Source organism: Grampus griseus (assembly GCF_964374135.1).
Source record: "Grampus griseus genome assembly, chromosome: 4".
Lineage (NCBI taxonomy): Eukaryota > Metazoa > Chordata > Mammalia > Artiodactyla > Delphinidae > Grampus > Grampus griseus.
Window position 1 is genome coordinate 73,570,041 of NC_138997.1, and position 20,963 is coordinate 73,591,003.

General features: G+C 41.2%; 1 protein-coding gene across 1 annotated transcript in view; it reads left to right on the top strand.

Moving 5' to 3' along the window:
* The window catches only part of TXK (TXK tyrosine kinase), a gene marked incomplete at both ends in the record, with an annotated part of 61,431 nt that extends 54,251 nt beyond the window's left edge, over positions 1-7,180 (top strand). Inside the window, 4 exons of the mRNA XM_082653946.1 lie at positions 233-297; positions 2,370-2,488; positions 4,244-4,401; positions 7,112-7,180. Of these exons, the coding sequence (XP_082510072.1) occupies positions 233-297; positions 2,370-2,488; positions 4,244-4,401; positions 7,112-7,180 (411 nt within the window). The remainder of the gene's footprint in view (positions 1-232; positions 298-2,369; positions 2,489-4,243; positions 4,402-7,111) is intronic.
* Positions 7,181-20,963: the final 13,783 nt, after the last annotated feature.

The following is a 20,963-nucleotide window of genomic DNA, read 5'->3' on the forward strand; positions in this document are numbered from 1 at the left end:
GTTAAAATTTCTTTTCATTTTTTGTCATTTCTTTGAAAAGTCATTAAAATCCATCACACGAGGGCAGATACATTAAATCATATGTAGCATCGATAGGTATCACCATGAAATAACATGGCTGTTCACACAGAGAGGTAGTGCTGGGGCCCAAAGAAACTAAGGAAAAGGAGAGTAGAAACTCTGGAAAGAGAAACTTTGTATTCACACGTGGGTTCTTTTCTTCTCCGTATAGGCTGCGAGGAATTGTTTGGTCAGTTCTACAAGTATAGTAAAAATTTCGGACTTTGGAATGACAAGGTATGTGATATTCTTTTTTGTTTGTTTACTCACAGGAGGGAATCTTACATTAGTCTACAGACAAATCGAAGATGTTTTTGGCTTTGTTTTTTTTTCTCTGAGGGCAGTGTTGATGTGATTGTATGGCCTGCTGACCCACTTTGAACTTTAGGACATGCACCAGTGTTAGCTGTGAGGGAAACGGAGGCTGTGGGCTATTCTTCTGATCTTCTTTCAGGCGGTTATTAATAAAACTATGTCATATCTTAAAATTCAAAAGAATTTCTCAGTGTACTTGTCATATATATAAGGTTAAGAAAAAAACTTTCCTTATATATGTATATTTCTGAAATAGAGAAAGAATAAAGTTATTTTCTCAGCTCTGATTTTTCTGTCATCATCATGCATTTCTCTTATCAAGTGTAGTAGCTGACTCTAAGCCTACAGCACAAGAGTGTGAATCATCTGACCTTATTTTCAGCAACTCAGTGCAGTTTTTTATCTCCTTTCCTTCACGTTGCTAGAAATTTCATCCCAGAGATTTCAGGGTTTCTCCTTGATGCTCTTCAGGGTCATAGTCCAAATTCTGTGTGTCTCATGGGGCCACATACTGGAGATGGCCTGTCTGGTCCCTGTTGTTATCCATTGACACTGGCTTCCTTACAGCCACCATCCTCCTCTTTTGTCTTTGGCTGGCCATCCACACAGGTGGCCGCTGACTCATCTTGAATTTCTGCCTGTAAGATTCCTTCATTTCTGACATTCGCCATGTCTAGAGCTCTCCACGTGGCTAAGGCCCCGTCTGCCTTGGCACACCCATAGCCATTTGTCCTCTGGAATCTTTCTGTGTTTCCCAGGGCTTGGCCTGGGAAAGAGGACACAGGTTCTGTTTTGCTCTTGAATCCCACCAACCGACTGTAGGGCAGTGGGGTCTTCTTTCGCTGCAGTGTGACTAGGGCAGCCCTCATAGGGTGCAGGGTACAGGACCCTACCTCAGCCACCCCCTAGTGTCTAATACTCCTTCCCTTTCCTTTTGAATCTCTCCCACACCCCCAGCACAAGGGATATTTTTGTAGCAGAATGGATGGTGGTGGTAGTGAGATATCATTCATATTCATGAGCCATTCTCCCAGATATTTTGTTCATAACTCAGTCCTTCTCCTTCTCTGGAAAGTCTAGACTTTTGAAACTCAAAAGCTGTAAAAAAAAAATGGCTCTTTTCCTTTCGTTTTCTGTTATTCATGCTTTCCTCTAGTAGAATGACCTCTGGCTCAATAAAGGACTTAAAGGTGCGGTGAGGTAAGGTATGTGCGAAACAAGTGGGTGTGTGGGGAAGCATTAATAAATATATTAATTTTATATTTAATATATATAGTATATATAGTATACTATATATATATATATATATATATATATATATATAGTATTTCAAAAATACTATATTGCATACTCAAGGAGCTACACAGCACACGTTAGCTATCCTCTCTTTTCTCCAGATTCCCACACTTGGATGTTACTGTGTATGATTTTCAAAAAAGAGAGAGGGTTTAATTTTATTGTTGTTGTTATTTTTTTTAAAGGAGATGATAGTTGTTCCTGATTTATTTCCATTTGAATAAAGGCATTAGAGATTTTACACACCAAATGTATTACGTTCAAATACTTTTATTTTTCCCCTTCTCTGTTCTGCAAAAATTATATGTATATAGAAAGAAAATAAGGCATCAAACTTCGAGTTTATTCTTTCACATCTATTTATCTTTTTAAAAAAATAACCTTGGTTGTTAGCGCATTCAGCATGCTTCTTTGCAGAATTAAGAATTTATCATAACTAATCAGTGGAGCATGTTTCAGACTGAAGAATTGCTATGGTTTTCTGAGATCCAAATACAATAAATGCAATTGAGGCTTGGTTTAAGGAGGAAACTCTATAAGGGCTACTTTCTCACTTTGATAGCAAGAAGAGAAGGTATACTGAACCTTTCTGTGGAAAATACTTTGTATTTTAGAAATCAGAGTTAACTAAAAGGATTTGAAGTAAACTGAACTTAGAGGTAATTAACACAATGTGCTCTGAAATCTGATGGCCCTAGGTACGTTTTGGATGATGAATATATCAGTTCTTCTGGAGCCAAGTTCCCAGTCAAGTGGTCCCCTCCTGAAGTTTTCCATTTCAATAAGTATAGCAGCAAATCTGATGTCTGGTCATTTGGTGAGTGAATTCGATGTTCATTTGTTGGAGCTTGATTTAATAAAATAGAATTAAATAAAATTAAAAATATTTAATAAAATAGAATTAAATAAAATTAAAAAATTTTAATAAAATAAATTGCTCTTTTTAAAAAAAATATTTATTTTTTTATTGGAGTATATTTGCTTTACCGTATCGTGTTAGTTTATACTGTACAGCAAAGTGAATCAGCTATATGTATACATATGTCCCCTCTTTTTTGGATTTCCTTCTCATTTAGGTCACCAGAGAGCACTGAGTTCCCTGTGCTATACAGTAGGTTCTCATAAAATAGGGATTGCTGTTTTAACTTTGATTTCTTAATATGATGTAGCTAAAGGTCTTCTTATAACTGTGTTTCTGTCTTAGGTGTTCTAAACACATCAGGCTGTCTTTGGCAACTGGTGTCATACACCTTCTTACATGAAGTTTGCCTCTTGGGTCTTTTCCCTTCCCACTGAGCACTTGCTGTAAAACCATAACAGAGTCTACTGATCTAGAAAACAAACTCAGCCAACTTTCCCACACCACAGAGACTTGCAAGAAAAACTGATCTTACGGCATCGTTAAATCTTGAGTGTAATTAATAAACTTCATTGTCTGACTTTGAGTGATGCCATCTCATTTACATTATCACCTTCCTATTTTGTGAAATTAGACATAGGCTTCCTTGGGATCTATCCATTGCTGTTTATATTGGGTAACGTTCTTCATTGAAAAAGAGATACTGTGGACCTCTGTCCCATGGAGTTTGTTCTTTGAGCTGACTTTCAAAAAATGGCAACAAATGTATAATAATCTATCTATTCTCTTTCACCTGTACCTTTCTGGATGGCTTCTTGGCTTTGGAGAGACATCTGCACCCTCAAAAGGTGTGAATATTATTGCCCACAATAAGGTTAAGCTTGTATTGATCTCATTAGCGCTCCACTGACATGTGGTAGTCTCGGCAGGTGACATTATAAGCTCTACGGGAGAGCAGTTAAGTTGTGAGACCAGTGGACAGCAACACAAGGATCTCACCTGGTGGTTGTAGAACATTTAGAACTCCTTGAGTTTTCCCTGACCACTTGTCTTTCTTCCTCACTGTACAGTGAGCTTCTTGAGCACATAGACTGGTTTCAGTCTTAAGAATTCTCTGGCTCTAGCACAGGCCTGGCCTCTGATCAATACCTAATACATATTTGTAGAGTAATTAAATGAACTCAAATTGGGAGCCTTGAAGGAGTTTCATCACTCAATCAATGATTTTTGAACACCTACTTATAAACAGAGCCCCTGCCAGATTTTCTGGGACTCTACCCAGCAGTCTTTCAGTGGGAAGATGGGAACGCATGCTATCTACTGGCTGGTAAACTCTTGGCTTTAGCAGGCAGCAGGGGATCACACAATTCTGTCATTTTCTATGGAATGGCAAAGTTTCATTGATTTCAGGGTGTGGAGACATGAGCAGTACTTTGAAATGAAGATGCTGCCGGCATTTTTCTTCCAATAAGGAGGCAGTCATGACCAATGGAAAAGGAAAGGCATTGTTTTCACTTGGAATATATTCAGTTCATAGGCCTCTTCAAAAAGTAAGATGCACAGGGTCTGCTTCCTAGGTAGAACTGCTGTCATTCTGGATGATTGTAACTCAGTGACTGCAGGAGGAAAATAAGGGGTTGTAACTTGAAACAGCTGTTTCAGTTCCAAGTAACCATTTCTCTAACCTCTTATTTTCATGCATTTTATTTGCAGGAGTTTTGATGTGGGAGGTTTTTACAGAAGGAAAAATGCCTTTTGAAAATAAGTCAAATTTGCAAGTTGTGGAAGCGATTTCTAAAGGCTTCAGGCTGTACCGACCTCACCTGGCACCGATTTCCATATATGAAGTCATGTACAGCTGCTGGCATGAGGTGAGTGTCCCTTACTTTCCTGCAAAGGTTGGCAGTTCCAGCATCTGAGAGTAGATCTGTTTATCACCCACATTACTCCAGCACTTCGTCATGGCAGGAAAAGGTGTCTATTTCTCGGTAATGACCCCTGAGAGCCAGAAGTACTTCCACTACAAAATCATTAATCCATTTTGTTTTTAACAATGGCCTTTCATCTGAGGAATTCAGTGCATTTTCCAAGTCTTACCTTGCTGAAGTTGGTTCCTGCAGAAACTCTCGATGTTACTAAAGCCTCAGTGATGAGACGTTTTACTCCTTTTAAGAACTGCTTGGGTGGAAACTAAGGGTAGAATCAGGCTTGTTCAATTTCCACATTGAAAGAGAAGGATGGTGTTTTTATTTACTTCACTCTAATTTGTCTTGCTTTTCCAAGGCTAAAAGTAATGGGTTTCATCTCTTCTATGGCACTCAAGACTCCTGATAGAGAGATTAAACGAGAATAGGAATGAAGGCAGAAAGTGTGCCAGGAACTTCTACTGGGAAACTTATCTCCTGGGAGGCCAGTTTCTCTTTTACTTGAAATGCCAAGCTTGAAAATAAAGTCAGAGGGTTTATATCCCACCTCTGTCTCTTCTGGGCGCTGACTCAACACACCACTCCGCTTCATCAGACTCCTCTGTGATTTTGACAGTTCTCTCTTTCTAGCTGACTCTTTCAGCCCAGAAAAAACTACAGCTGGATGAGGATTTCCTCCTGGCTGAAAAAGAAATCACTTGACTCCCAATTCACAAACACTAAAAAAATTCAATATTTCAAGAGCGACATGGTTGTTTCCATTCCAGAGAAGTATTAATTTTATAAAGATCCCCAGTGTATGAAAATACTGTGCATATGATTAACTGTTCTGCAAGGAATCTTGAAAGACATAAAAAATATTAAGTGAGCTGTTAGTAGCAAACAGATGTCTTAAGAGCATCTTTTCAATAACAATGTAAATAGCTTAGGAATATATATTGTATATTAAGCAATATACTTGTACATGCACATACAATATAATACTTTTTGAGATTTTACATATCTGTGGAGAGGAGACAGAGAAAGGAGTAAATAAGATGCTGACAAGAGGACGAAGTAAACGAGGCGCTTATGCACCTCTAGATTCAAATGTGATTATGTTAGCAGTGATAACACTTGTTTCATAGGCTTTACTACCTGCACAACCTCAGCACCAGCAAAAAGCGCCACTGTTTATTCTTGAGATCTCAAGGAGGGCTTTACGTGTGCTCACATATCCTTCTGCTCTGTCCTTTAATTTTTAAATTTTATTTATTTTATTTTTAAAAAATTTATTTTATTGAAGTATAGTTGATTTACAGTGTTGTGTTAATTTCTGCTGTACGCAAAGTGATTCCGTTATACATACATATACATCCTTTTTCATGTTCTTTTCCATTATGGCTTATCACAGGATATTGACTATAATTCCCTGTGCTATACAGTAGGACCTTGTTGTTTATCCATTCTATACATAATAGTTTGCATCTGCCAAACTCCCACTCCATCCCTCTGCCGCCCCCTTCCCCCTTGGCAACCACAAGTCTGTTCTCTATGCCTGTGAGTCTGTTTCTGTTTCATAAATAAGCTCATTTGTGTCATATTTTAGATCCCACATGTAAGTGATATCATATGGTATTTGTCTTTCTTTTTCTGACTTACTTCACTTAGTATGATAATCTCTAGTTCCATCCATGGAACTAGACATTATTTCATTCTGAAATAACTAGACATTATTTCATCTTTGTTATGGCTGAGTAGTATTCCATTGTATATATGTACCACATCTTCTTTATCCATTCGTCTGTCGATGGACATTTAGGTTGTTTCTTGCTCCCTCCTTTTATTGATGCCTTCTGTTTACAAGCCACAAAGGGTGGTGTCTCCCCACTAACCCTGCTGCCAGGGACCTCTGTGAGCATGTGGCTACCACGAGTAGTTCTATTTCCTGTGGATTTCAAAGATGCCGTGGAGCTTCCTCTTGGAGCCAAAGTCAAACCGCATCCCACTGTGAAGTAGGAAAAAGGCTCCAATCCTGGGTTTCATGGTTGGAGATTTTGTTGACTGAGCCTTAAGACAGCACAGTCCGTGCTCTAAGACCTGCAAAGTCCCTCATGAAAACGTGCCTTTTGCTTTTTGACTAAAATCCATCTTTCTACAGGGGGTCAGGTGTAGTGAATAATTGGGGCTGAGCCTGGGGGCTTGGGGCTCTAGAGGCCCCTCTCTCCCAGCTCTTCCTTTACCCTGTGTATCAAGTCATCCAAATCGATCCCTAGGGCAGTACTGTCCAATGGAACTTTCTGTGATGATGGAAATGTGCTATGTCTGCACTATCCAATATGGTAGCCACACCTGGCTATTGAAGAATTGAGAAGTGGCTAGTGTGACTGAGAACTGAATTTTAAAATGTATCTTCTTTTCAGTAATTTAAATTTAAATAGCCACACGTGGCCAGTGTTTGCAGCTGTAGCTATTCTACTTTTGGAGCGCTCTCTACCGTTACATTTTCACACTCATGCCTCGCTCACCTGCCATTCATGTCCTGCGTACCAGCCAAGATATCTTTCTCTTCCATTTGTGGTGAACCAGCCTGGATCCAGGTCCTGCCAGCAAGTCCTAGAGCTGGTGTCTGAGTGAGTCTTAAGCTGAGCTGACCACCTCTACTTCCCTTTTCCAGAAACCTAAAGGCCGCCCGACGTTTGCTGAGCTGCTGCAGGTTCTCACAGAGATTGCAGAAACCTGGTGACCTGGAGAGAATGCCAACCCAGAGCATCATGGGGCAAGACTGTCACAAAAGGAAACCCTGGGTGGGGTCATTGATGGTGAATATCTTCCTTTAGAGGCACTGACTCCTGGAAACAGTTCAGAGATCACAGGCTTTTCCAACTTTTTAAAGCTTGAAAATATTCTGACAATAATTTTTCTATGTGTGTTTGAGAGTGACTTCTAAACTCTGATTTTTCTGTACTATTCTTCATGTCCCATATGTGAAGAAGGGAAAAGTGCTCCATAGTGGTCATTATGGTGGCTGCTCTGAGAGCAGCAGAGCCCCTGAGCACACCTGAAAACCTGATTCTTCACTGAGGAAAAGACTGGAGAGGAGGAACATTCTTTATTCTGGTGGCCCATGCATGGAAGATGAAAATAAATTCTGCCCGCTCCTGGAATAAAGGAGCCACCCATGCAGAGTCTCATGCTTTTGAACTGTACAGATCTTTATGAAAAACGCACCTCTACAAACCACATGAATGTGGGCATTCTGGAAACTGTCTTTCATAATCTTCCCTATGTTATTTAACAAATTATTTTTGCACAGATCTGATTATTTTGGAGACAGTTTCCTGTGTTCCAGTATTGAATACTGTTAGAGGAGAAAGTTCTTCTTTGAACAGGTCCTGGTGATGATTCTATTTCTAGTGAGATCCATTGTCCGGGACAATTCAGAACCTGAATCTCAATTCTGAGATTTCACACTCTGTACATGTGAACTTGGACGATTGAAGAAGCCTCATTTTGTCATAGGAAGTACCTCCAGTACCTTTTCTAGCAGAGGACTTTCTTTTTGCACAAGAACAAGAGGAGGGCTTCCCTGGTGGCGCAGTGGTTAAGAATCCACCTGCCAAGGGCTTCCCTGGTGGCGCAGTGGTTGAGAGTCCGCCTGCCGATGCAGGGGACATGGGTTCGTGCCCCGGTCTGGGAGGATCCCGCATGCCGCAGAGTGGCTGGGCCCGTGGGCCATGGCCGCTGAGCCTGCGCGTCCGGAGCCTGTGCTCCGCAGCGGGAGAGGCCACAGCAGTGAGAGGCCCGCGTACTGCAGCAAAAAAAAACGAATCCACCTGCCAATGCAGGGGACACAGACGGGTTCGAGCCCTGGTCCGGGAAGATCCCACATGCCGCAGAGCAACTAAGCCTGTGTACCACAACTACTGAGCCTGCGCTCTGGAGCCTGTGAGCCACAACTACTGAAGTCCGCGTGCCACAACTACTGAAGCCCGCACACCTAGAGCCCGTGCTCTGCAACAAGAGAAGCCACCACAATGAGAAGCCCGTGCACCGCAACGAAGAGTAGCCCCCGCGCACTGCAACTAGAGAAAGCCCGCACGCAGCAACGAAGACCCAACACAGCCAAAAATAAATAAAATTTAAAAAAAATTAAAAAAAGAACAAGAGGAGGCAAAAACAAGATATTCAAATATTACACCAAGTTCCATTATTTCTGAAGTCCAGGGTATTGGATTCAAGATGAAAAAACCAGGAATCACAATTAAATCTTAATTTTTCATGTACCATTTGTAGGAATGATTGGAAATTGATCTTTGTCATCCTGAGTGCTTTGGAAGTACATAGGGAAAAGGGTGCTGCAGAAAGCTGGAGTCATTACCATTAGGTTTAACAATGGGAGCCTATTATTTGTGGATTGTCCCATCCTGCATCATGGTTCTGGGGGAATGTGTTTTATGATTCTCGTGAGATTCTAAGTTGCTGGCTGTCAGTAGTTGTGACCTTTAAATCATATTTCCCCACTCCAGGAATGACATCTTTGACTATCAGTGGTACTCAATCGGTGTGCATTGAAACAGTGAGCATCAGACACAAGAATTATCCATCTTGATCATGCAAGTGGTGGTCTCAGAAATCTTTGTGATACTGTGCTGTTTCTGAAACTATCATCTCCCTTCTCCTAATGATTCCTACTATGGGGAGGTGAGACAGAGGGCTCCTACTACTGATACCTTAGTTCAAGTGAGATATGTGAAAGCCTAGCTCCAGAAGACATGAGACTGTTTAACAGCAAAAGCCAAGGGAGGCAAGGTTAATATTATGACATAGGAAATAAAGAAGTATCAATATATGCAGGAAGATGTCTTTCTCAGGCTTTGCTAAGCTTAGAAGTCCCCACTCCCCCCTCCAAAAAAAAAACCCAAACCCAAACACTGAAAACATAGAGCATCTGCCATCCCTATAGATGCAATGCAGGGAGACAGTACAGAGTAGACTTATGCCTGGGGATCATGTGGCAGCAGCCAGCACTTCTAAGAGCATATATTGGTGTTGGCAAGCAAATTCTATTCATTTTAACAAGTCAGGAAAGTTTGAGACACCAAATTAGGAAAGGAACAACTGGATTGTCACATAGGTAACTGAGACTCCAGATAATGTGTGAATTCGGAATGTCTATGGACAGAGATTCAGCATTTTCTGTCTAGCAAAAGAAAAAAATTCTTTAAGAAGTAGTCACATGGGCTCTCCTGGTGGCGCAGTGGTTGAGAGTCCGCCTGCCGATGCAGGGGACACGGGTTCGTGCCCCGGTCCGGGAGGATCCCGCGTGCCGCGGAGCGGCTGGGCCCGTGAGCCATGGCCGCTTGGCCTGCTCGTCCGGAGCCTGTGCTCCGCAACGGGAGAGGCCACAACAGTGAGAGGCCCGCGTACCGCAAAAAAAAAAAAAAAAGAAGAAGTAGTCACATGACTTCCCCTGGAAGAGAACTATGTTTTGCAATGAATCTCAGTATTAGTTATTGATATGGGCTCTCTGTGGGTAGCTTAACTAGTTTGGGGTGAGATAGTGCAATACTTAATCAGCTCTGCGTTAGAAATGAACAGGAAGTTTAAGGGTTGGTTGTGGGTGAGAGTCCTAAAAGGAGAAGACGGGAGGTCAGAGGAGAGAGGAGAAGCTCAGAAAAATGGAAGGAATTTGGAGGCCAAGCAGAAGATGTGATCAGTGTGAATAATAGGTTGGCAAGAATAGCCAAAGGAATTTTTTTCTTTAGTAAACTTTTTATTGAAGTACAATACACTGTCCCACTATTGCATGGGTAACAGGTTTGACTGTCAATCAAACTCATAAGACACAGTAGCATTTGATCCAGCACTTAGTTTGCTTAGCTTTTTAGAAGGATTCAGGACAGGAAAGAGCATGCACAGCCCTTCAGTCTCAGTGGAAGCCAACAATTCTCCATGTGCATCGATGCTTGGGCCCGTCCTCTCTTGCCTAGAGACTTGTATATAGTTGCTGGTGATGAGGCCATGGGGTGTGGGGTTCATCTTCATACAAAGAAGCTTCTCCCTGGGTTTATCACCCGTCACGTAGGCCTACAGTTGATGGGTCTCCCAGCTCATGTGCTGTTTCACAGATCAGAGATTTCACAGTGTGTAAAATACACGTCTGGCCTTGGTACCCAACATTCCAAATCTGTCTTAACTTGGGGACATATCTAGGGTACTGATGCTGGGAGAAGACAAACCTAAAATCCTCCCAGGAAGGTCTAGGTCTGGGAGAAAAAGAGCACAGGCCTGCTGTTAACCCTTTGCTCACATATACATAAACAAAAGTACACAAATCATATGTATATGGCTTAATTTTCACAGCGAATATGTCTGTGTAACTCGCACTCATATCAAGAAATGGTTACATTCTAGAATTTCAGAATCCATTCTCATTTCTGTTTAAGTCATTAAACTAATAGTAATCAGTATCCTCATTTCTAACACCATGAATTAGTATGAGGTATTCTTGAACTTTCTATAAATGGAATCCTATGGTATGGACCCTATGCGCCTGGCTTCTTTTACTTAGTACGTTTGTTTGATCCGTCCGTGTTGCATATAGTTGTATTCATTCATTCTCATTGCATATAGTCTTCTACTGTTTATGTCACAAATTATTTATCTATTTTACTCTTGATGGATATTTGGGTTGTTTCCAATTTTGGGCTATTAAGATGAATGCTGCTATGAACATTGTTCTACATGTCTTTTGGTGAAAATATGTATGTATTTCTGTGAAGTATATGCCTAGGGGTGGAATTCAGAGCTAAAACATATGTTTATGTTCATTTTTTGTAAATAGTGCCAAAGCCCAAATGCCTTTTTACCAGTTGGTTGCTGTTCTTTTAATAACTCACCCTATTCCCTTGCCTGTATTGTCCTCTGCTCTTTCCTTGTATCTGCCCCAAATAGTGTTCCCTTGGAAGCACCTTCCAAACCCAGCAGCACTTAGAGTGAGGGTGGAGGGTTATATTCTTTTGGGGCTTCCTAAGGACTGGGTATGTGGTTTGGGCCAGGGGCCGACTTCCCATCTCCCTTTAGAAAATCTTCCTCCAGTTCTGGGCTTCTCAGTCTCCGTGCTATTGACATTTCAGGCTGGATAATTCTTTGCTGTGGAAGGATGTGCTGTGTATTGTAAGATATTTAGCAGCATCCCTGGCCTCTACTCACTAGATGCCAATAACACACCCCACTCCCCCTAGTGGTGACAACCAAAAATGTCTCTAGAACATTGCCAAATGTTCCCGGGCAGGTAAAGTCACCCTTGCTCGGGAACCACTGATCTAGTTACAAAAGGATCTTGACCTGAGATTAAAGAGATCCATGAACTTGAAAGGAAAAAAAAAAAAAAAATCACATCTTTGTTTTTGCTAGCCTTTAACTAAAATTTAGCATTTCCTGTCATTCTAAATGTAGGCAAACAAAACAAAACAAAACCCCAGAACAACCAACCCCCCCCCCCGCACCTCCAAAACCCCAGTACATTATATTAGCAATGTCTGTGACTTTGTCTTAATGCAAAGAACTGTTATTTTCATATCATGTGGGAGTTGTTTCAGCTTTCTTTTTTTTTTTTTTTTTTTTTTTTTTTTTTTTTTTTTTTTTGTGGTACGCGGGCCTCTCACTGCTGTGGCCTTTCCCGTTGCGGAGCACAGGCTCCGGACGCGCAGGCTCAGCGGCCATGGCTCACGGGCCCAGCCTCTCCGCAGCATGTGGAATCTTCCCGGACCGGGGCACGAACCCGTGTCCCCTGCATCAGCAGGCGAACTCCCAACCCCTGCGCCACCAGGGAAGCCCTCAGCTTTCTTGAGAAAGAATTTGCATTCATCACTACTTCAAAGTCTCAGCTTTTAGGACTGCCACTAGATCTTGTCACTTAACTCAGTAAACAAGACATGTTACTAAGGCACACATGTTTTTAAAATATTTTGATAACTTTCATTCAGTATAATTGGTTACCTTATTAGTTGTGTATATTTTTATTTTATTCATTTAAAAACATTATGCTGAGAAGGGGTATAAAGGTTTCACTGGACTTCCAAAGTGATTCGTACCATTAAAAAAATTAAGAACCCCTGGTTTTTTTTTTAACATCTTTATTGGAGTATAATTGCTTTACAATGGTGTGTTAGTTTCTGCTTTATAACAAAGTAAATCAGTTATACATACGTTCCCATATCTCTTCCCTCTTGCGTCTCCCTCCCTCCCACCCTCCCTATCCCACCCCTCTAGGTGGTCACAAAGCACGAGCTGATCTCCCTGTGCTATGCAGCTGCTTCCCACTAGCTATCTGTTTTACATTTGGTAGTGTATATATGTCCATGCCACTCTCTCACTTTCTCCCAGCTTACCCTTCCCCCTCCCCATATCCTCAAGTCCATCCTCTAGTAGGTCTGTGTCTTTATTCCCGTCTTACCCCTAGGTACTTAATGACTTTTTTGTTTTGTTTTGTTTTCTTAGATTTCATATATATGTGAAGAACCCCTGTTTTGTTTGTTTGTTTTTTTGTTTTTGTTTTTCTGCGGTACGCGGGCCTCTCACTTTTGTGGCCTCTCCCTTTGCGGAGCACAGGCTCCGGACGCGCAGGCTCAGCGGCCATGGCTCACGGGCCCAGCTGCTCTGCGGCACGTGGGATCTTCCCGGACCGGGGCATGAACCCGTGTCCCCTGCATCGGCAGGCGGACTCTCAACCACTGCGCCACCAGGGAAGCCCTGTGAGGCTTTCTTGAATCACCCTATTTAAAATGATTACCCCACCATGGACTTTCCCTGTCTCCCTTTTCTGTATAATTTTTCTCTATAGCTCTTAACACTATATAACAATATAATACATTTATTCTTATTTATTCTGTGTATTTTCTGTCTCCCTACCCTTGAAACTCTAACATGTGTGAGTTCAGGCATTTTTGTCTGTTGTTCACTGCTGTATCCCCAGGTCCTCGAACAGGGCCTGACACAGAGTTAAGCTAAATAAAGACTCATGGAATAACCCAATGAAATAAAAGCAGTGGAATTATCCAGAGGCTTCGTCTTCCAGAGGTGGGGGACCAGTCTTATAAGCAGCTCTCCTCTTGGGATTCTGGGCCAATCCATTGCTTTTCCACACAATGGTGGATCACTTTTCCTTCTGGTTGTAGTGTATAACCTCAGGTGGTCATCCATTCTTCTTTTTGGTAGAAATCTTATTTTTTTCAGAACATTTGACTTACATGTACATTTTCTATATCTCCCTTTCCCTATTTACGTAGAGAAAAATACATTATGTTAGGGATAGATATCAGATTAATAAAAAAAAAGATACCTGAATAAATCTACAGAGAAATATAAATCCATATAGACACATCAGTATTTAATAGAGGAAGTGGATAATCCTTATGTCTGCAGCAAGGATGGAAATTTCCTCACACGACTGCCAGATATACAAGCAACCTGCAGATACTTTATTTTGTCTGTAATTTTCCTATTTTCCTCGGGTGCCCCTACTTGCTGGGAAAACTCAAGTTAGCTCAATCTTGTAACTTTAGTCCAGGGCAAAACCAAAAATATTCTCTGTGGGTGAAGTGGGTTGTCTCTCAGATTTTGCCTTTCCCTCTGTTTCTGCCAAGGTAGCATCTGGGCATAGAAGAGAGAGGGGTGGCTTTATCCGGGGGTGACATTCAAAATATTTACCAGCTGATTTGGTACAGGTACAGACCAATCAGAATGGATGCTGGTGCCAATAATCCGTCCAGCCCCCCCCACCCCCGATGCAGATGGCGACTGTCCGCCCTGGCAAGGTGACCTCGAGGTGGTGACGTGAATGGGAGGGCTGCTTGGATTGGAGCAGTGTCCCCTGGCACCTCTGGTCTCAGCAACATTCCTTATCAGCCTGGTTGCTCTGCTGGCATTTGCAGACCATGTTGGTGGCTGGTATAGGTTGGCCTCTCCTGAATTGGTCAGGAGAAGGTATTGGGTAAGTGAAGGTATTTCGAAGATAGTATACCTCTTCCATACGTCCTTGTAGGAGTTGGGGGTTTACCTTCCAAAAGTCAGGTATCACCCTTTATTCTTCCTTTTATGAAAGGTTGAAATACTCAATTTTCTAGGCTGTCTTGTGGCAAACATACCCACGTGAGAAAGTTCCACATAACGAGATGCAGCCACAAGCACCTGATGAGAGCTTCCCTTCCTGCAGGAAAAAACAAGTCTCACCAAAAGGAAGTTGCTTCTTCCTGCTTGGAACATGGCTTTGAGACCTGAAGGTATAATGTCTATCTGGGACTCTGAGGAAATAAGCATGAAGATGAAGGCCCATGGATGGAGTTGCCAGATAAAATATAGGCAGCCCAGTTATATTTGAATTTCAGATAATCAACAATCTTTTTTTTTTGGCCGCCGCGCGGCCCAACCAGGGATCATACCTGTGCCCTCAGCAGTGAAAGCACCGGGTCCTAACCACCGGACTGCCAGGGAAGTCCCAACAAACAGTTTTTTAGTGAAAGTGTTGTAGCCTTTTCTCCTGTTGTGGTCACCCCCAGAAATGGATGAACCCCTATCACAAATTTGATTCCAATGTTGTGACTGTTGACATCATACACATACCGAGAGAGTAGGAAAGATTTCCGACTCACATAATGAGGGTTTCTGGGGACATCAGGGGACAGGTTCCCCAGCAGACCCAAAAATGACTTGAGAGAGCAGGGAGGGGCAGCCACCTTGGGGTTTTGTGGTGAGGAGGGCTGGAGCTGAGGGGAAGGGGCTGAGCTTGCGTTGTTTGACCTTCTAGCTGGTACCGAAGGAGGGAGCAGCCGTTCTTATCAGCTCGCTCAGGCGTGGGCAGAAGAGAAGGAGACACTGATGGGGCTTGAAAACTGTCATTCATTAGTCAAACATCAAAAATGGAGTCAGACTCTTTGTTACAGTAAGTGTGTTCCAAAGATTGTATGGACATACTTAGACTGAATTGATGCGTTGTGTGTCTGAAATTCAAATTCAGCTGGGTGGTGTTTGTTGTTGTTGTTAAATCTGGGAGCCTTATTTATAGAGCAGAAAGATACAAAGGGCATGAGTCTCTCCTGTCGTTGTGGAGCCGTTGCGCCAACCCTGAACTGCCCACTTCCAGACTTCTTGTTTATGAGACAAATGAATCCCCATTTCTTTACAGCAGTATAGACGTTAGATGTTGAATTACCTGAAGCCAAACCTGTTCCTAAATGATACATCTCTACTGACTCTTCTGTTGCCAGTTATCTAGAGCTCTTCCGTTGAAAGCTACTATACGCTTCTACGCAGGTACAGATTATGTACCTCACTTCAAAGATTGTTGAAATCTGTCTAAGAAATTGAAAATAACCACAACCACAGAATGTGCATATATTATATTTCAGCACTTTTAAAAAAACAACTTTGCAATTGGGATGTAACTTGTATAGGTGGGGTCTTAGATTAAATCTGTTCTCAACCCTGGCTGCATGTGAAAAATCATCTTCTAACAAATAGTGTTGCTGTACCCCACCCTCAAATGATCTCTTTAACTGGTCCAGGGTGGGGCGCAGGCACAGGAATGTACAAAAGCCTTCTCAGGTGGAAGTAATGTGCAGTTAGAGCCAAACATCATTGCACGAGATAAAATACTTTATGTATGTATAGATGTGTTTCCTCTGGGTCAAGGCTTCTTGTGAAGTTTTTTAAAAGGTTGAACTAAGGGAGAAAGACGTCTCATTGATGCCTGATGACTAACAGCTATTCAACAGGAAAGCATTGGATGCTTTAGCCAGCCTGCCTTAAGACACCAGCACGGTCAGGGAATCAAAGCCAAGGAGAGCAGAGGGAATACAATGGCTTTTTACAAGGAGCCAGAAATCCAGAGGCAGGAAGTCTGCAGCTTCTCCCCACTTGATAGCAGTCCTACCAGGTCTCTGGAGAAGATATTAAAGGAGCCAATAGAGGATTCTACTCTGTATATCTCGTGGGGGCGCGAGGGGGGAGGTGGGTAGCGGCACACACTACGTGCAGAATTCCATGAAACCTCAGGAAAGAGCCAAAAGTTCAAATATTTTAGGAAGGGGGTTTGTTGCTTTGTGAAATCTGCTGATTGATTGGGGAAAATGAAAGTCAGGTGAATTGACTTCTGACTCTGAAAGTAAGCCTCGTTTTCTTGTCTGCTTGGGAACCAAACTGGGCGTGTTTCTGTTCAGCTGCATGTTTTAGATCTCAGCCTTTATGGCTCATTGACGATCCTGAAGTCGTGGACTTTCAGAGACACTGCACACACACATGTGTTTGGTAGAAGTGTTCAGTCTTCAGTCTGTTGGACTGTAAGTTATCCTGATGTTGTAAAGGTAAAGGTGTGCTTGTGTCGTGGGGACCTGCTTCATCCAGCCCCAGCTACTCCACACTGTGCAGCAAAACAAGTAATATAACACTTGATCTTGTTTGACCAGTTCCTCCACGCTTTTTATTTTTCCTCTGGCTGCGGGCTAATCTCCCATCAGCAGGCACGTCCCCGTAAGAAGTGGAACTGCTGCGTGTAACCTGAATTGCACTGAATTCCTTCAGTCTGCCTGATTCTAAACCAGATTGGTTCTCACAGTGAAACCACATTGTGATGCCACTGATGTTGATCCTCTTTTTTGCCCATGTGGACTCAATCCAGCAGCCTCCCTTTGCTGAGTGTCTGTCTGTCTCAGTACTTGCTGAAAGGCTGAATCACTGCCTTCCTTAAGTTTACACCCTGCGCTCCTATGATCCCTACTCTCAAAGCCTTGCCCTTTTTTCTGTGCATGCAAGATTACTCAGAAGGAATTAAGTGCAAATAAGGTAACAAGGGTAAATAAAACCGCATTCTATCCATAAGAATTTATTTTCTGTTTCTTGCAATGCTTGCCCATTATAACTCAGCCCTACTGTTCCATGGGTTAAGAAGAAGTGTGATCTCTTTTATTCAACTATACTTTATCTAAATCTCTTCTAGTAATATGATGCAATGTTCATAGTGAAAACAAAGGCAAAAGCTAATTGAGAGACAAGGAGACCTTCTGAGCCGGAGAGCTAGTTTGTCCATTCCTGGTCTGTGAAACAATCTTGTTTTATTGCACTTAGGCTATGGGATCTTCTTGAGTTTATTTTCTGGATGTTTGTTAGGCACAATTAACTTAAGGAGGAGCCATATACCTTTACCCAGATCCATTCCAGGCAAGATCTAGAGACTTTATCCATAGATGCTAAACAATCAGGGCCCTGTATTTGGTTTCTATGGTTGGTGAGTCCCTATAGAAGTCATTCACAATGCAGTTCACAAGCTTTTTTTTTTAATGCTTTTATTGTACCTAGTTTAAAAAATTTTTTTATTGAAATATAGTTGATTTACAATGTTGTGTTAGTTTCAGGTGTATAGTAAAGTGATTCAGTGATTTTATATATATATATATATATATATATATATATATATAAAATCTATTCTTTTTTTAGATTCTTTTCCATTATAGGTTATTATAAGATACTGAGTATAGTTCCCTGTGCTGTACAGTAGGTCCTTGTTAGTTATCTATTTTATATATAGTTAGTTATCTATTTTATATATAGTTGTATGTGTATGTTAATCTATTTTATATATAGTTGTGTGTGTATGTTAATCCCAAACTCCTAATTTCTCCCTCTCCGCTCCACCACCCTTTGGTAATTATAAGTTTCTATGTCTGAGTCTAGTTCTTTTTTGTAAATAAGTTCATTTGTATTATTATTTTTTTTTTTAGATTTCTTCTATAAGTGATATCATATAATGTCTGTCTTTCTCTGACAGTATGATAATCTCTGGGTCCATCCATGTTGCTGCAAATGGCGTTATTTCATTCTTTTTTATGGCTGAGTAATATTCCATTGTGTATAGATATACCACATCTTCTTTTTTATTTATTTATTTATTTTTGGCTGTGTTGGGTCTTCATTTCTGTGCGAGGGCTTTCTCTAGTTGTGGCAAGCGGGGGCCACTCTTCATCATGGTGTGCGGGCTTCTCACTGTCGTGGCCTCTCTTGTTGTGGAGCACAGGCTCCAGACACACAGGCTCAGTAGTTGTGGCTCACGGGCCTAGTTGCTCCGCGGCATGTGGGATCTTCCCAGACCAGGGCTCGAACCCGTGTCCCCTGCATTAGCAGGCAGATTCTCAACCACTGTGCCACCAGGGAAGCCCATATACCACATCTTCTTTATCCATTCATCTGCTGATGGACATTTAGGTTGCTTCTATGTCTTGGCTATTGTAAATAGTGCCACAGGCTTTGGGGCCAGATTGAGTTGCATGCTGGCAGTCAGGAGTTACTGGCTGGATCACAGAAGGCAGGGGGTGGGAAGGGATTCTGGGAACATGGTGCTCAGAACATGGCTCTTATCTCCACTACCAACCCCCTCCATGTGCTTCCCCCCAGTCAAGTAGTTGCTGGGGCCTACATGTGGCTGGGTGCGAGTGAGGGCCATGTGGTCTTATGAGGGTCCCAGTGCAGAAAACTGGTGTGAGGCCTTGTCTCCTGAGGGCTGGACAAGCTTGAGGCTGGTAGGGCTTGGCCTGAAGAGATTCTGCCCCCTCTGTCCCAAGCCACAGGGGAAGTTCTACATATAAAAATGAAAGTGGCTTCTAACTCAAAGGCTTTCTCCCATACTAATGGCATTAATGGAGATTCAGTTTTCCTTCAGGAAGAAAGGTTTTTTTGTGATTTGTGACCAAAGTAGGAAAAGGTATCTCAGGTAGTCGGCTCTCTCAAAAAACTTTTTTTGTTTGTTTTTTTCAAGCAAAGCTTTCATTGGGAAACATATGTTGTTCATTGTTATAGATAAAAGTTAAGACTCTTTGTAACCTAAGCTTACCTCTTGGAGGCTTCCTATACACCGCAGCTAGGGTACTGAAATGTTTGGTATACACTAACACAGCTTGCTGGGGGAAGCTGTCATTCATTCTAACTCTGCTGAGATGTGCTCCACCAAGGCCTCCTTAGATGTGCCTACATTCCGTGGAGTGGGTAGTCTGGGAGGTTTGAGGGACTTGGATTTGGGTCCTCATTCTGATCCTAAGTAACTGTGCGATTTAGGGAATTGCAAATTATTTCTGTTCATTTACAAAACAGACACAGGTAAGAAAGAGGCCTTCTGTACCCTAGACAATTCATTTCCATAGAAACAACTGAGGGAGTTATTCTCAAACATGAATTCAAGTCAGAACAGGGAAAACTGATAAAGTCATGGTGATGTGCTCAATACTGAAGTTCTAATGGGGCTAGAAGGAAATTTGCTGAGGGTTTGCAAATGTAAATTTTCATGTAATGCAATGCTACCAAATATTGTTATAATGCTTTTTTCTCCTCCTCCTCCTTTTTCTTTTAAATTTCTGAACTGAGGGGAGATTTCATTACACTGACTGTTCAATAAAATTATCAAAAGATAAGATAGTGTCTCCTACCTTTTGTTCAGGAGATGGTTTTGTGGAGAGCCTTTTTCTAAAACAGATTTTAATTTCAAGGAAAATGACAAAGCATTAAACAAGTGCAGATTTTTTTTTAAACCTCAGAATTTTCTTTTTAATTTCAAGGGGTATTTTTGCCTTTACGTAAGCTTAACTTCAAGAAACTCAAAACTGAACTCCAACAAGCATAATTAAACCACATTATTTGATTGCAAATGAAAAACATACAGAAACATTAGTTTAAAAGTTGTAAACTTTCTAAAATGAACAGTATTTATAAACATTTGAAAATAGAAGATTTCATGATCATAGTTTTTTGAAACATTTGAAAATATTTCATATATATTCATATAAAGTACTTTTCCACAAAGTTTTGTTGGAATGTGAAGATCGCATTTAGTTTGGTTTTATTAGGAAAAATAAAATATTTTTGTCAGAATCATTTTGCATTGTTGAGATAGTATACTAATGGAATTCATTTTCACTCCGATTATTAAAAATGAACTAAGGTAACACAAATTGAAAAAAGAAAAAGAATATATGAAAACTAGCAACTAATGGTCCTTACCTATATAGTACTGAGACTATGAGAATTAAAATGTTGATTCAAAGAGAACTAAATTGTATTAAATGCCTCAATATCAGGCATGATGCGGGTGCTTTCCACATATATGTATTTGATTTCGTACTCTTAAAACAAAAATGTTAATTTAATTGCATGTTGCCAAATCGAGGGTTTTATGAACATTCTGAAATCTGAACTAGAAATAAAATCATTAACCACTGACCTAAGAATAAAATTGTAAGTTGAAAAATAAAATGAAACTATTATGTTTATAGAATTAGGAAAAGCTTTCTATTTGGCTGTGTGAGGACAGCTTTGTGATCCTTAATGACATGTGTACAGATATTCACATAATAAATCTTAAGGTATCTATGTGAGATAAAGTATACATATTAAAATATATACATATGAGACTACCAGTTAAGACTAACACAGTTAGTCTCAATACAGGGATCCAGCATTTTATTCCTCCTTAGACAACATCTTCC